Source organism: Thalia democratica, chromosome 5 (genome assembly GCF_965202585.1).
Source record: "Thalia democratica chromosome 5, ktThaDemo2.hap1.1, whole genome shotgun sequence".
Classification (NCBI taxonomy): domain Eukaryota; kingdom Metazoa; phylum Chordata; class Thaliacea; order Salpida; family Salpidae; genus Thalia; species Thalia democratica.
In genome coordinates, this window is record NC_139169.1 from 34,627,181 (window position 1) to 34,641,205 (window position 14,025).

Below are 14,025 nucleotides of genomic sequence, written 5' to 3' on the forward strand. Positions count from 1 at the left end.
AAATTTAACTAACAAATTCCTTCGTTGTCATATCCAAAGACGGGTTTGAATTCAAAATCGTGTTTTTTCGCGCCATAATGCCACTTTTTGACGAGGCGAACTTTTATGACTGTCCTGTGGATCCACAACGGACCGTTATCAAATATAAACACGCGTCCTCTGTTTTTAAACAAAGTGTTGATACACGCTTTTTTATGATACTTAGTTAGGGGAATCAACACTAAAAATTCCTTAAACAGATACGGTAATGTAATATACTTTTAGTTTGATTTAAAAAGTTAGAACCGCTAAATATAAGGGATTAAAACTACTTAAAACTGGCATAAAAAACCAAGTAAAAAACTTTTTTTTATAGTGTAACTTATATAATTCTACATTGTAATTTGCATACTGAAATTTTTATTAACTCAACAAACTAACGAAATCATCAGTCTCTTATCACCCTCCAGCTCTTTTCTCATCACCACTTGCCCGCTGGTTTCGTTCAAATCCACCAAACCCCACAAGTCGTTGTTGTACTTCGGCAGCACGTACCTCAGCTTGTTGTAGGGAAACTTTTCCTTGTCCTCGGCTTTCAAAGTTGCTAGAACGTCGCCCGCCGTAGAGTTCGTCCATTCTATTTGCTTCACGGTTTTTCTCATCTTTCAAAAAACAAGTTTTTTAGCTCTTAGCGAGAACAATAATCTCATTAATATGAATGTTATTTGTGGACTTGTTGAAATTGTTGAACAGATGTCTTAAAAGTCCTTTTTTTATTGTTTACATATGCACTAAAGCTATTAACCTATGATATGTTTATGGTCAGCACTCTTATAAATATTTTAATGTTGAAAAATGTTTTAAAACTTTTAAACTGCTTGTTTGAGTTATAACTTAAAAGTAAAAAACTTAGTTTTTAAAAACGTCTTACGTAAAGTATTATTTTTTTAGTTGACGATGTTTATACAAATAGTATACAAAACAAGCCTTTTTTATTTTTTACCGGGTGTTCCTCATAATAAACTGTTTAAGTCATCTTATAAAAAATGGATAAGCTGTTCTATTTGAAGTATTATAAAACTCACTCTATAAAAAGGATGACCCCTGTTCGTTTGAACAAAAGTGTTTACTCTACAAGAAGCTGAAAGCCCGCTCTTAGTGTGGAAATTTATCTTCAAATGCACGTGGTTTATATGTGCGTCATCTAGAAGTTTTCATTTAATTAGATTTTGAATTAATTTATCCAAAAATATTTAGTTTTGACATACTTTCATGTATAGTCATTTGCGAACTTGAATAATTAATTTTTTTTATAATATAAAGAAAATAGTAAATTTAAAATCAAACGATTAAAGCAAAATTGTAAATCGATAATTGTTTTTAAGATTTTAATTAACTTCATGAATATAAAAAATGCATGTGCTTTCTCATATGACTACCATTATTTAAACGTATAAATTTCATTGGCTAAGATGTTTACAGTTAACTAAAGTATATTACGTTGCATTTCGTTAAAACTTTTGTTTTATAAGCTTTTTTTTATAAGTTTACCAATTACTAGAAAAGTAAAACTTACTAAGGACTTTTGTATTTTTGACATTGAAAACATTTCTACCGACTTTTGTAATTGTATATACGTCATGGTTTTCGTAATACTTACTGTATATCACTGAAAAGTCCACATCCTCAATGGCTAAAAACATTCTTGGAAAATACTTTGTTTTGTTCATTACTAACATTCATTATGTTTTTTAAATGTACTTTTGAATTTTAATTTTTTATAGATTAAAATATTAGAGTTGAATAGAGACTTAATACCTTAGTCTGTTAACATATAAAAAGAGGTTAATATTAAGATTTTAGACAATAAAGTCATTTGCTACGAAAAACTAATTTAAATGTTACATGTTTACGTAAACACTCACATGAATTTGTCAAAAAATATTTTTGTTTTAAAGTTAGCACTAACAAACAATTAATATTATAACCTTTAAATAAAAAAAATACTTATTGATATTTCGAAGTTTGTATGTTTAGAACAAACAAAAATAAAACGACACCCCGTCTAATTTACACGCACAAAACTTGATACTTACTATAAACGGTCATGTTGAAGTCGTTGGTTCCAACGGGGTCGGTGGGGTAGAGCTCCATGTAGCTGTCGCAGTTCCTCACTCGCAACGTGTCCCAGTAAGACGGCGTGCTCCTCGTGTTGTGCAGCTTCAACGTCAGCCGGTACTTGCTCGTGTAGATCTGTTAAATTTGTTTCTTAAAAAAGAAATGGGGTTTTGATTTGCTTTTTGGTGCAAGCTACCGGTTCTACGCACGTCACATTGACATTTAGTGAACAAACTGTTGAAATGACTAAAAGCGCTGCGTAATTGCGCAAACATGTTAGTTGAGAAATTTTTTCTGCCAACGAAACTATACTTTACATGTTTGCTAACAATATTTTAGCAAGGTGAAAGTAACTTACTTAACATAGTTGTTGGAAAATTACCTGCTTTGTTTTAGAGTCTCATCTGTATCAATCATATGCTCGGCTGTTTTATTAGATTTTTACTTAACAACTTGTAGCTGCTAAAAACCGGAGGCAAGGAAAAAATATTGGATTGATAGATGATTTATGTTTTAAGTGTTTTTCGTTAAACATTTTTTAAACATAAGTAAAACCATCTGAAATATGCATGTAACGGAGACGAATTTTTTAAAGCAAATCTAAAATAAGTACTTATTTTTAAAACTAAATGTTAAATTTTAATCACTTGTTTGTACTAGTTATGGTATTAAAAAAGTAGGTAAAGTTCTTAAGGCCAGACATGTTAAAAAGCTCTGCTTTGTTTACTCGAGCGTGAAATTATTAACTTAAAACAAACCAAATTTTATACGCTTCATTGCTGAATTACCATAGTAATAATTAGCATTTTAACAAGTCTGCTTAAGGCTATCAAAGTATATTGATTATTTTCTCTAGTTAAGACTTAAGACGCATGTAACTCAAGTAGCAAGCTCAAAAAGTAAGAAAGCTAATTATAAACTGAAAAGCTAGCCTCTTGCGTGTTTGAACGTATAAAAACAACAAGTTAAGATTAAAAACTAGCCTTAGTGTAAAAATAAAACAAAAATTATTTCTATTATGTTATTTTGTACTTCAAAAACCGAAACCGAAACCGAAACTAACATTCGCAGCTATGAGGCACGCTTTTTTGGCGGAACACTTTTGGTAGTTGCGGTAAGTGTGGTCGACCGACACGACGGACCACTCATCGAACTCGTCTTTGCCGGCAGTCTCGTTCAGGTTGATCAGTCTCAATGCCCTGCTTTTCACTATCTTTCTCTTCAGCTCGTAGTGCTGCTCGAAGCTCAACACTCTGATCTTCTCGGTGACGTTGAACAGCTCGAATATCCGGCCGAAGTGAAATCCTGGTAAGTTTGGTACAAGTTTGTTTGTTTGAAGGAGTGTTTAAAAGCTTCACGTAACTTGTAGTTTCAAAATTGGCTACACAAACTGCATCAGAAATAGTTAAAGTTTTTTTGTTTTCCGCATAGTTTTTAAAGCACAGGTTGCAAGAGTTTCAACTAAAGTAACTTAATAAAATTAAAAGAGGCGAATCAGTAGCTAAAAACATTTGTTAAAAAAGCTAATTGTGCGTTATAATACATTTCCTAAAACTTTTACGCAGTTGTGTTATAACATTGTAAAATATGTACAAAAGTTTCAATCATAGTAATCCCATTACGCAGATGCATTTTATAGTAACAAAATAATTTCTACAAGTGATCAACATTATATATTCATTAATTATTTTGATAGGTGCAAAACTCTAACTATCTAATTGTCGTGTGCAGAAAATGCTTCCTTTAACCGTTTGTTTTAATTTTTAATACATCTAAACATTAAACAAACTAAAAATAAAATTTTAAATTTTTTAAGCAATGTACTTATGTAATTTCTGTTGAATTTCGAATGTGCATTGTTTTCTATGACGTCAAAGTTTTCTACCAAATTTTTTAAACAAAACATCTCTTACCTTTGTTCATGTTGTCCCAATCAATGCGTGCTTCGTACGTCAAATTCTTCAGATCGTTCAAAGTTCCATTCTGTACCATCTCATCATACAAACTGGTGGTGAAGTGTTTTGTGTACCATCCCAGTGTACAAGGTGTTAACAAAAGTAACACAAACAGAAAATGTGCAGTTGACATTTTTAGCAGACTAAGCTTTGTATTAATATCTACGATACAATATTCAATTTTCAAGTAAAATTCTAAAAGTAGTCTTATGATAAACTGAGTAACAAGATAAGATTTTAAACATACACTCGTAAATGTTTTAATATGTGAAAAGTTTCTAGTCTAGTTTTAAAAGTGTAAACTATTTGTAAAATCTTTTGATAGTGTTTTTGCGTTGAAGGCTAAAGATTAGCTTATCTGCAATATAATGTCATACAATAAGTAAAAAACAATATTCAAATTTTGGCTATAAAAAACCATCACAAAAAGCTCTATGTTTGCCGTACTTCTTTTATAGAAACTAATAAAGATAAGCTTAAGATATAATCATTTTTTTAAAATAAACAAAATTTTAACTAGTCTTGAGTTTAGAAAAGTATTTGAAATATTTTATACTCTATCTGATTATACACAGTTTCTTCAAATGTTTAGTATAAAGTGTTTACTATATAATTATTTTCAATTTTAAAATCATTATTTAAACATTTAAAAACTACAAAAAATAAGTATCATTGTAATATATGAAGTTTTTTAATAGCTAATTCAATTTTAAAACCTTTAAGCATTTTAACCTTGTTTAGTCGTATATAAAATATCCCAAAGCAGTTACTAAACAAACGAAATAAACTTTTAATCTTAACAGTAAACCGACCTTTCATAAACTATTTTATTAGATTAATTGTGGTAGAAAATTTTTAGTTTATATATTATTTTATAATCCTATTTCGTAAACAACAATAAATTTTGTTTATTTTTCAAATATTTGTTGTTTCATAGAAAAAATTGTCACATTATAAACCATCGTTATGAAACTTTATTGCTTGAGTTATAGTTTAGCGCAAACTATACTTCAATTCGTTAAACATAATTAAAAGAAGTTTTGTGATAACCATTTAAAAGAAACTATAGAATTCAGCGTAGCTTATTTTTTTGTACAAAAACAAACTCTTACATTATAGTTTGATTTTGCGTAAAAGTGATTGTTACAAGCTAAGCATAAAAAAATTAAACTAGTTTCGTACGTTAGCAATTTTTACTTTAAAACAATTAACTGTGAAGTGATTTATTTCTAAGAAAAATTAGTCGTTATGTACTAATAATTTTAGACTTTTGAAACCAACTTGTTATGGATTAAAAAAGCTAATAACATTAAATAAACTCATATATATATACTAAAAAATTGAAATAAAAACAGTAAGCATAGGTTGTGCTCTATTACTTTTTAAACTGCTTTAAACATTATTGAATAAAAAATTTTAGTATTCATGAAAAAGTTATAAGCATTTGAAACTTAACAAAAAAATAAACTATTAAAAGCTTTACAACAATAACAAAAGTATTAAACATACTTTAAATAATTTTTTTATATCTGCTTTAGCTTTATGCGTCTATTGAATTGTAACATCAAGTTTGTAAAACCTTTTTAATTTGAAAATTTTGATCGAGGTACGTTAAGTTATTAACTTATGTGTCGAAAACTGTTTTAAAGCAACTAACTGAATTATTTTTCTTATAAGAATGAAACAAAGGTCTTTAATAAATCGTGTTTATCACATTTTTCAAACTAACTAAATGTTTTTAACTAACTTCCTAATTTTTGTGCGGACTTTTTTTTACTTCAAATAAGCTAGAAAAATTTACAACAAAAATTAAATACAAAAACAGTAAAAATTATGGATATAAACCAGTTTAAGTAAACACTTATTTTATAATAAACTGCTATGATTTTATAATACATTAGAGCCATGGGCAAAGAACAAGCTAAAGTATGAATATTGTAACTTATTTGATAATTTGTTATTTGAGATTTTTTACAGATTTGCATTTACAATTCTACATAGAAGCTTCACGCCATGCACTTTTGTACGTTAACCTAACTAAAAAGATTTTGAAAGAGTTATTGAGTTTAGTTAGAGTCTAAACATTATCTATTTTAACTAAAACTTTTTAAATAGTTCTACACTTCAATCTCAATACTTTCGTATTGCAAACTGTGCAGTATTTTTAATAGGGTGTCAATGAATATAGTGAAAGTAAAAAGAAAAGTTATGGTTTTTAACATCCAAAAAGATTAAACAAAAACCATCAGATAGAAATGTTTTTTTTTTGTTTTAAAACAGTTAATTTTATGCTTAAAAACAGCAAACTAAAAATTTTAGTTTTTTTTTTTGTGAAGTAAAATGTTATGCTGCAAAAAAAAACAAATTTAGATAATTTGGCTTTATTCGTAGGACTTAGCAGTTGGCAAAAAAAAAACCAGTTAGTGTCAGTCAGTTAAACTTGTCCTATAGTTTTTGAATGGTTATTTTTAAACCTACTTGATTTTTAATAGTTGTGTTTGGTATTAATTCTTTCTTAAATATTAATTAAAATTTATTTACCTTTTGATTAAAAAGGAATATTTTGAAACTCGAACGTTTATTTTTTCTTGAAATCATACCTCACTAAAACCTTAACTAAAACTGAAAATATGAAAAAAAAAGTATAACTTGTTTTTTGTTATAATTAGCAGTTTGTTGATAACTTTAGTTGCATTTTATATGACGTTTAGTTATATTGTAGTTTTAAGGGGGAAAAAAAAAACTTTGAATTTTAATTTGTGTGTTGCGTTAAGCATAGACTTAGTTAGGACTAATTATTATTTCTTTACTTTTAACAAAGTTAATGTTCTTATTAACTCAGCAGTAAATAAGGTGAGTTTTAGTATAATTTGGTAACACGCAACTGAAAGCTAAAATTTGTTTATTAAAAGTTTTGTTTCTAGTTATAGAACTATTAACTGTAATATGATTAATAAAATACACAATTGAAATATTTGTTATCATTTCTGCTGTCAAAATTTAATAAATGTCAATGTTTAAACTCTATAAAGTCAAGCTTAAAAATATATAAACTGAATTATTTATTAAAATAAAACACATTTAAATTAATGAAAATACAAACTCGTAAAACTAATTACTAAGATAAACTTTTGTTTGAAATTTTACAACTTATTTCAATCGAGTTATATTTTGTGGTTTGTATTGAATTAGGAGCCAAAATATTAAGTTGAATGGTTGTCGCGTATTTTTATCAAAACATATCTCTCATTCGCTTTTACCAGCAGCTCTTTAGTGACGCGTAGCAACCGCGCGTTGCTAAGGTGAAAACTAGCAAGAATGTATAATTTGTAAAGTAACAAAATACATAAAACTAAATAAATAGTTTACATTGAGATTTTGTTGATCTATTCTTTTTTGGCTTAGCAAAAACAATGAGTGAAGTAGCAAACAATGCTTCAAATTTAGAAGTGGACCAAAGCAATGCTAAACAAGAAGTTCCTAATGAAACTGAAGTTGTACTAGGCTAGTAAACAATATATAAAATGCATAAGATTAAATCTTTTACAGTTTTGTATTTGTTCCAAACCGTTATTATTCAAAAATACGGAATCAAATTTTTAAACAACCTTTATTTAATAACATTTATTGAAAATAAGTTTGTATGTTCATTAACATCAAATAAGTCACCATTTATTTTCTAAAAAAAAAAATTACAAGTAATTAAAATTAAGCCTTAATATGAATACTTTTTTCAAAGCTTAGAATATTTATCTATAAATTTTTATATAAAAAGTACAAATATTTACAAGTATGCAATGAGATTTCAAGTAAATAATTTAATACTGAAAGTAATGTTCATAGATGTAAAAATATGAAACAATATTTGTATGAAAAAACTCAAATGTTTGTATGATGCATAATATATGCCTAAAAAATGAACAATTAGTCTAACAGATATAAAACAAAAGGATGTTTAATAATTTAAATTGTAGGAGATTAGACATTTTAAAATCAAAAAAAAAGAAAATTAGTTCTATTTAATTTTTTTATTAAAACAAAACTTTTTATGTTTATCAAACTAAGTTATTACAAGTTTACTTTCTTTAAAGTTAATCTTAAGATTTTTAACTGTTTATAACCTTGTGAACTTAACTTTACTCATGTTTAAAAATCATCAGCTAAAATATATATCAATATTAAGTTTCGATATAATTTAAAGATTTTTATTAAAATAACAAAACCGCTTTAATTTCCATACAAAATTAAAAAGTTTTGTATGCTTAACATCTTGATATTTTTACAACTTTTACAAACTAACATTGAGTTTTTTCTAAACTAAGTCAACCACGTTAACTTAAAAGAAAAAGGTTTGTTGACTTTCTTTTCATTTTATTGGTATAGCAAGTTTAGAAAACAACATTAGAGTCTAATAATTTATTTAATTTACAGCAAAACGTTGTACATTGCATATTATTCTCTATTCAAAATAAATTTGAGAATTTCAACCTTTAAAATTTAGAAAAATTCTACAAAATGTTATATAAAACTATAAGAAAACTTTAGTTTGTTTGCTACTTTTTTATTATCTTTTAAGTAGGCTAACATCTTACATTATTATATTATAAGTCATTATCTTTTGAGGTTACAAAATACTTAAAATGTGATAATTCAAGTAAATATATAAAAAATTAAGGGGCCACTTCTCATAAGTAACTTGAGATAGGAAAATATAAAAAATGTTTCTGAGGGTATAATTAATAAAATTATTTTGGTAGAAAAGAAGTGTTTGTTTTTAGAAAAACAAGCAAAATTCTTACAGAAAGCCATTTTTTGTACCATTAAAAGTTCTTTTAATTATACCTTATAAAACTATTTAAGTTTGAAAAAAAATGAAGTTATGTTTTAATTAATTACTAAGAGTAAAATAAAATACTATTTATCAATATGATTAATTTACAATAGTTCAGATATTGATACAATTTAAAATGATTAGTTTTGAATTTCTTTTCACTCCTGTTATTTTATTCAATGCTTGAACTATGTTTCCAAAAGCGCAACTAAACATCACTGTTATTTTAAACGAACAAGAAAACGAACAAGAAAAACGAAATAAAACTGCTCAGTAAACATCATTAAACGTACTTTTTTTGTTTGCATCCAAACATTCTGTGCTTGCATACAATAATTTGACAAGGTATTTTCAAACAAGCCAAAAGCTGATAGAACTGAACTGATAATTTAACGCAACCTGACTTTTATCAAAGAAAATCAAACTTTTATTATAAAATAAAAAATTTAAATAGAAATTAAACAAAACAAACTCACACAGAAGTCAAAACCGAAGCTGAAGATGCGAACAAGCTGCGGAACGACGCGGGAAACGTAAAAGACGAAGATGATGACGACGATGAAGAAGACGTTGATGACGACGATGAAGAAGAAGCGGTGGCCGAGGAAGAAGAAGAAAAGGAAGAAGCGGAAGAGGAAAAGGTGAAGGAGGAGGGCAAGGCGGGCTTGCTGGCGGTCGTGGAAGAGCAGGCTTACCTGGTTGAAGTCGGTCAGGAGGAGAGGGAAGAAGAGGAAGAGGGTGATGAGGAAGAGGAGGACGAGGTGGAGAGCGAGCCGCGGTTTCCCAGGATCGATCGCGAGCAGCTCGTGAGGGAGTACAACAAGGCGGTTGCGGAGAGGGAAGCTCTCACTAAGAGGTTTCAAATTTTTAATGTTGTGCTGAAAAACTACAAAAGTTATCTGATCATGTTGTAACAGTAAACAGATGCACGCTTTAGTATGCAAGCTGATATGATTAAACTAGTTCTTCAAAAGCATTTATCTAAAGCGTTTTAATTTTTTCTATATCTTCTGTATCCACGCACCCCTTGGGGGTGCGAGATGGTTTTTAATTTTTGTATGATAAATAAGGAGATTTTAAAGGTTAGTTTAGAATTATAATTTCAGTAAAGCTTTCTTAGAGTTTTACACCTGTGAATTTTAATCATCTATTCTTTAACTATTTTATTTTCTTAACTGGCCATTAATTGTTTAAAACAGTTTATGAGCTAGCATCTATTTTAATTGAAATACTTAGATAAAAATTAGTATCTTCAGCAGGTTTTTTATTAGCTGTTAAGAACAGGTTCTGTTAAGAACAGGTTATTTACAATGTAATCTTTTATTAAGCTTAGTTGTTCAGAAAGTGGTGCTTAAAGATTTAACATCAGTAAATTGTAAAGTTCACAGCAATTACTTTTTTATATTTATTTTTTTATATTAATATCAATTATATTTTTGTTAATATAGTACTTTATCATAAAAATAAAAATACGAACTATTAATTAATGAAATCAATGATTTTATAATAAAATTATTAATAAATAATTGTAGCTTATAGTGTTAGGGGTGCGAGATCAAAATAAGAGACTTTAGGGGTGTGGGGCATCAAAAAGGTTGGGAACCACTGCATTACACAGTAATAACAGCGCGCAGCTTATGTATTATAACTTCATGCGTTTATACTATCACATTAGCAGCTAAACTTGTAACTGTGTTTCTTATTTTGAGGATCTAAATAAGTTTCAGTGAAGGGTTTATTTAACTGAAGACTCCTTCTGGACTTCTAGAATAACTCGATTTTTTTTAACTTTCATTGAAAATTTTTTTACTAAAATTTCAGCGTTGTTCATAAATTGAAACAGCTTAAGAGCTCAATTTAGTAATAAGTTTGTCCTCACACTGTTTTAACTCTTGCAAGACATTCTAACATTTACTATTAAAAATAAGAGAAATAAAACATCCCCTTTAACACAGAAACAATAGTGCGCAGCACAAGATATGCGAGCTGATGAAGCGACGCAAGCAGGGCGCGGAGGCAGAGCTGCAGGAGGCGCAGGTGGCGCAACTGAGGGGCGACCAGGAGCAGGAGCAGACGTACGTAAAGGCGCTGATGCGGCTGGAGAAGCTGATGCAGCAGCAGGAGGAGGAGAGGATCGAGAACGGGTCGATCGTGGAAGAGTACAAGGAGATGGTGGCTGAGAAGGAAGAGCAGGTGGCGAAGGACGTGCAGGATGCGCAGAAGGTGAAGAGGAAGGCGGTGCTGAAGGCGGCGTTTTTAAACGGCAGGGTCATCACCAGCCAGATGCTCAGCCAGCTGGAAGCCAACGAGGCGAGCAAGAGCGCAGTGGTTTCCGTGGTCAGGCTGGAGAACATCAAGCTGAAGAATCATGTACTTTTTATTTGTGCTTTGTTTTTTTTATTACATGCTGAAGTAAGGTATCAGCTGACAAATAATATAATCGATGAAGTGTTATGTTTTGAAAGTCAAGCTTAAAACTTTACCACAACTATAACTCGTTTTAGTCTACACAAACAATAACTATTAAAAGCTTTGTTTCTAAAAAAATCAATGAGCTACAATACAATACGATCCTTAAAAATAACAACACGTTTGTTTGTAGGTAGAAAAACTCACTGAAAAGCTTCGTAAGAAGGAAGAGTTGGCCGAAGGTCTCCACCTGATTGACTTCGAGCAGCTGAAAATTGAAAACCAAACTTACAATGAAAAAATTGAAGAAAGAAACGAGGAGTTGCTGAAGCTGCGTAAAAAAATCACAGAGACTGTTCAGGTTGGACAACACTTAACTTTATATTACATTTTTTTTAATAAGTTTAACTTGCATGAAATATACAAGCATAACAAAATATGTAAAACTTCAAGTGTGTCAAATCAAGTTGATGGTTTTTTAATTTAGTGCTTAATGAATAAACACTATTAACTTACACCTTTTAGTAAAAAGTAAAAAATTTAAAACTTTTTCGTTTTGACAGGTTAGTTTGAATAAACTAAGTTATGTTAATTCTTTTTAACAACTGAGTTTTCTTCCTACAGGTGCTGACCCACATGAAGGAGAAGCTGGAGTTCATTGAGGAGGAGAACCTCGAGACGAAGCGAACTTTGAAGGTTGTGGAGAAGCAGCTCTCAATTAAGCGTGACGTCATAAACGCGACGAAGAGGGCGCGGGAAGACTTGAGGATGGCAAACCGCAAGTTGAACCTGAAAATGGGACTTTTGGGAATGGACGACCTGCTTGAGGACTACGAGGTTTCTTATTGTTTTAATTATTTTTACTATTAAACCTAGCTGGTTATTTAATCAAATTTCGACACAAAATAGTTTTTCATAAAGTAAAAGGTAGAACTTTTTTAACACACTTGAGTTTGAAGCTCACTGAAACTTACTGAAATGAACTTATTATATCAATTTAAGGTGTCCTACGATGAAGATGCAGAGATCCAGCAGAAAATCGGAGATCTGAAGGTGAGACACGCCGAACTGCAGGTTAACATCAGAAAGGTGAAGACGAAGATCAGACAAGCGGAGAAAGTTTAAAATTAACAAAGTACCTCTAATGTTGAAAGTGAATAAAAACAAATTTGTTACTTTTGCATTAAAGTGTTTTTTTGCAAGTGAGAACTCTTTTTGTCTAAAAACGTTTTTTTATTTTTAAGTAAGTTTTTTTATTAAAATGATAAACTGTGATAACTATTTTTTTTTCTCTGATTAGTGCGCCGTGTTATCACTACTTACTATGATAATTTTTATTATTTTTCTGCTGATTCCAATTCATTTAATAAGTTTTTATGTAGATTTTTAAAAGTTATTAGACTTTTTTTTTATAGTCTAGACCAGTGGTTGTCAAAATAATCAAAATATTTGTACACCAAGCTGCAAAAAATAAAATCGGTGTTATAAGGACTAATTTTAATAAGCGCCGCTAGTGGTAGGACTACGTAAACACTTTTATTAGCATTATTAGTATTTACATGCAAACCATTTTACAACTGAAGCTGAAACTTTTTATTTGATCCTCTTTTTAATTGACCTCTTTTTTGTTTTACCTTATTTTCACAATAATGTTTTAGTTATATGGCTTTGTCTTACATACTTATTAATTGAACACTTCTCCGCAATTACTACAAAATCCCCATTTCAGCATTATTTAAATACTTTATTAAATATTAACTACATACTTAATCTAACTCTATGTTTTTTTTTGTAATCTCAAAATTTCGTGCACCCCTAAATGAGTTTCGTGTACCCTAAATCTCGTGCACCCCAAAAAAAATTTCGTTTTCACTAGTGTGCACCAGTTTACACATTGACGACCACTGATCTAGATAGTAGTTTTAATTACCATAAATACATACCTAACTTAAATTATTGAAACTTTTTTTATCATGCTGTGAACTTTTAGATTTAAAAAAACATGGTTAATCAATATTTTTATACTGATCTAAATTTTAGTAGCTGTAAAAATAATACCGAAAATGGTAAACCGAAAACTTTTTACAGAATTATAAAGCAAAATGTAAGATATTTTGAATGGATTTTTAGAAAAAAATTCCATATTAATTTTATTCGTTTAATTAATGTTGAGCAAATGATGTGTATACTTTACATAAGACATTACCTTCAAAACAGTCTATTTAAAAGTTTTTTTATTAGCAAACAGTGCTTACCAAACAAAAATTTTTCATTTGTTATAAAAATTTTATATTTTGAACTTTTTTACAATCATATTACGTTTTTCAAGTTTATAACAAGTACTTTTTTGTTTTTATATAATTTTTTGTAAGTTTTGTTTATAAAAGTAAGCAGAAGTTTATATAAATCTTGAACTATTCCGAAATATATAAATCTCTTTAACTTAATAGTAATTATTATAGTTTTTATGTGAAGAATATTTATTTCAAACTGTTTCAAACTGCATTGTAGAACTGCTAAAGTCTTAATAAGTGTAAACACTTACAAAAACTTCATGTATTTTCACATTTAGTTAAAGAAATATCTCTAATTGTGCTTATTTTGAATCTTTTTTTAACATATTTTGTGTTTTTGACAAAAATAATTTCTTAATTGTTTAATTTTTATAAAATATAAATGTAGTCTTACAAAAATCAGGTATAACATCTTATTTAATTTTTTACAAAGTGAATT

At 28.8% G+C, this 14,025-nt stretch overlaps 1 protein-coding gene across 1 annotated transcript; it reads left to right on the forward strand.

Annotated features, from left to right (window-relative positions):
* The first annotated feature begins 7,429 nt into the window (after positions 1-7,429).
* Positions 7,430-12,643, forward strand: LOC145836104 (cilia- and flagella-associated protein 184-like). The gene is made up of 6 exons (XM_082943910.1): positions 7,430-7,556; positions 9,364-9,739; positions 10,839-11,253; positions 11,486-11,653; positions 11,917-12,129; positions 12,295-12,643. Exons 1-6 carry the CDS (start codon positions 7,466-7,468, stop codon positions 12,415-12,417), a joined length of 1,386 nt encoding a protein of 461 aa, XP_082800036.1. The 5' UTR covers positions 7,430-7,465; the 3' UTR covers positions 12,418-12,643.
* Positions 12,644-14,025: the final 1,382 nt, after the last annotated feature.

Coding starts and splice junctions, on each gene's coding strand:
- LOC145836104 (XM_082943910.1), top strand. CDS start 7,466: ATGAGTGAAGTAGCAAACAATGCTTCAAATTTAGAAGTGGACCAAAGC. Junction 11,254..11,485: donor ACATCAAGCTGAAGAATCAT/GTACTTTTTATT, acceptor GTTTGTTTGTAG/GTAGAAAAACTCACTGAAAA. Junction 11,654..11,916: donor AAATCACAGAGACTGTTCAG/GTTGGACAACAC, acceptor TTCTTCCTACAG/GTGCTGACCCACATGAAGGA.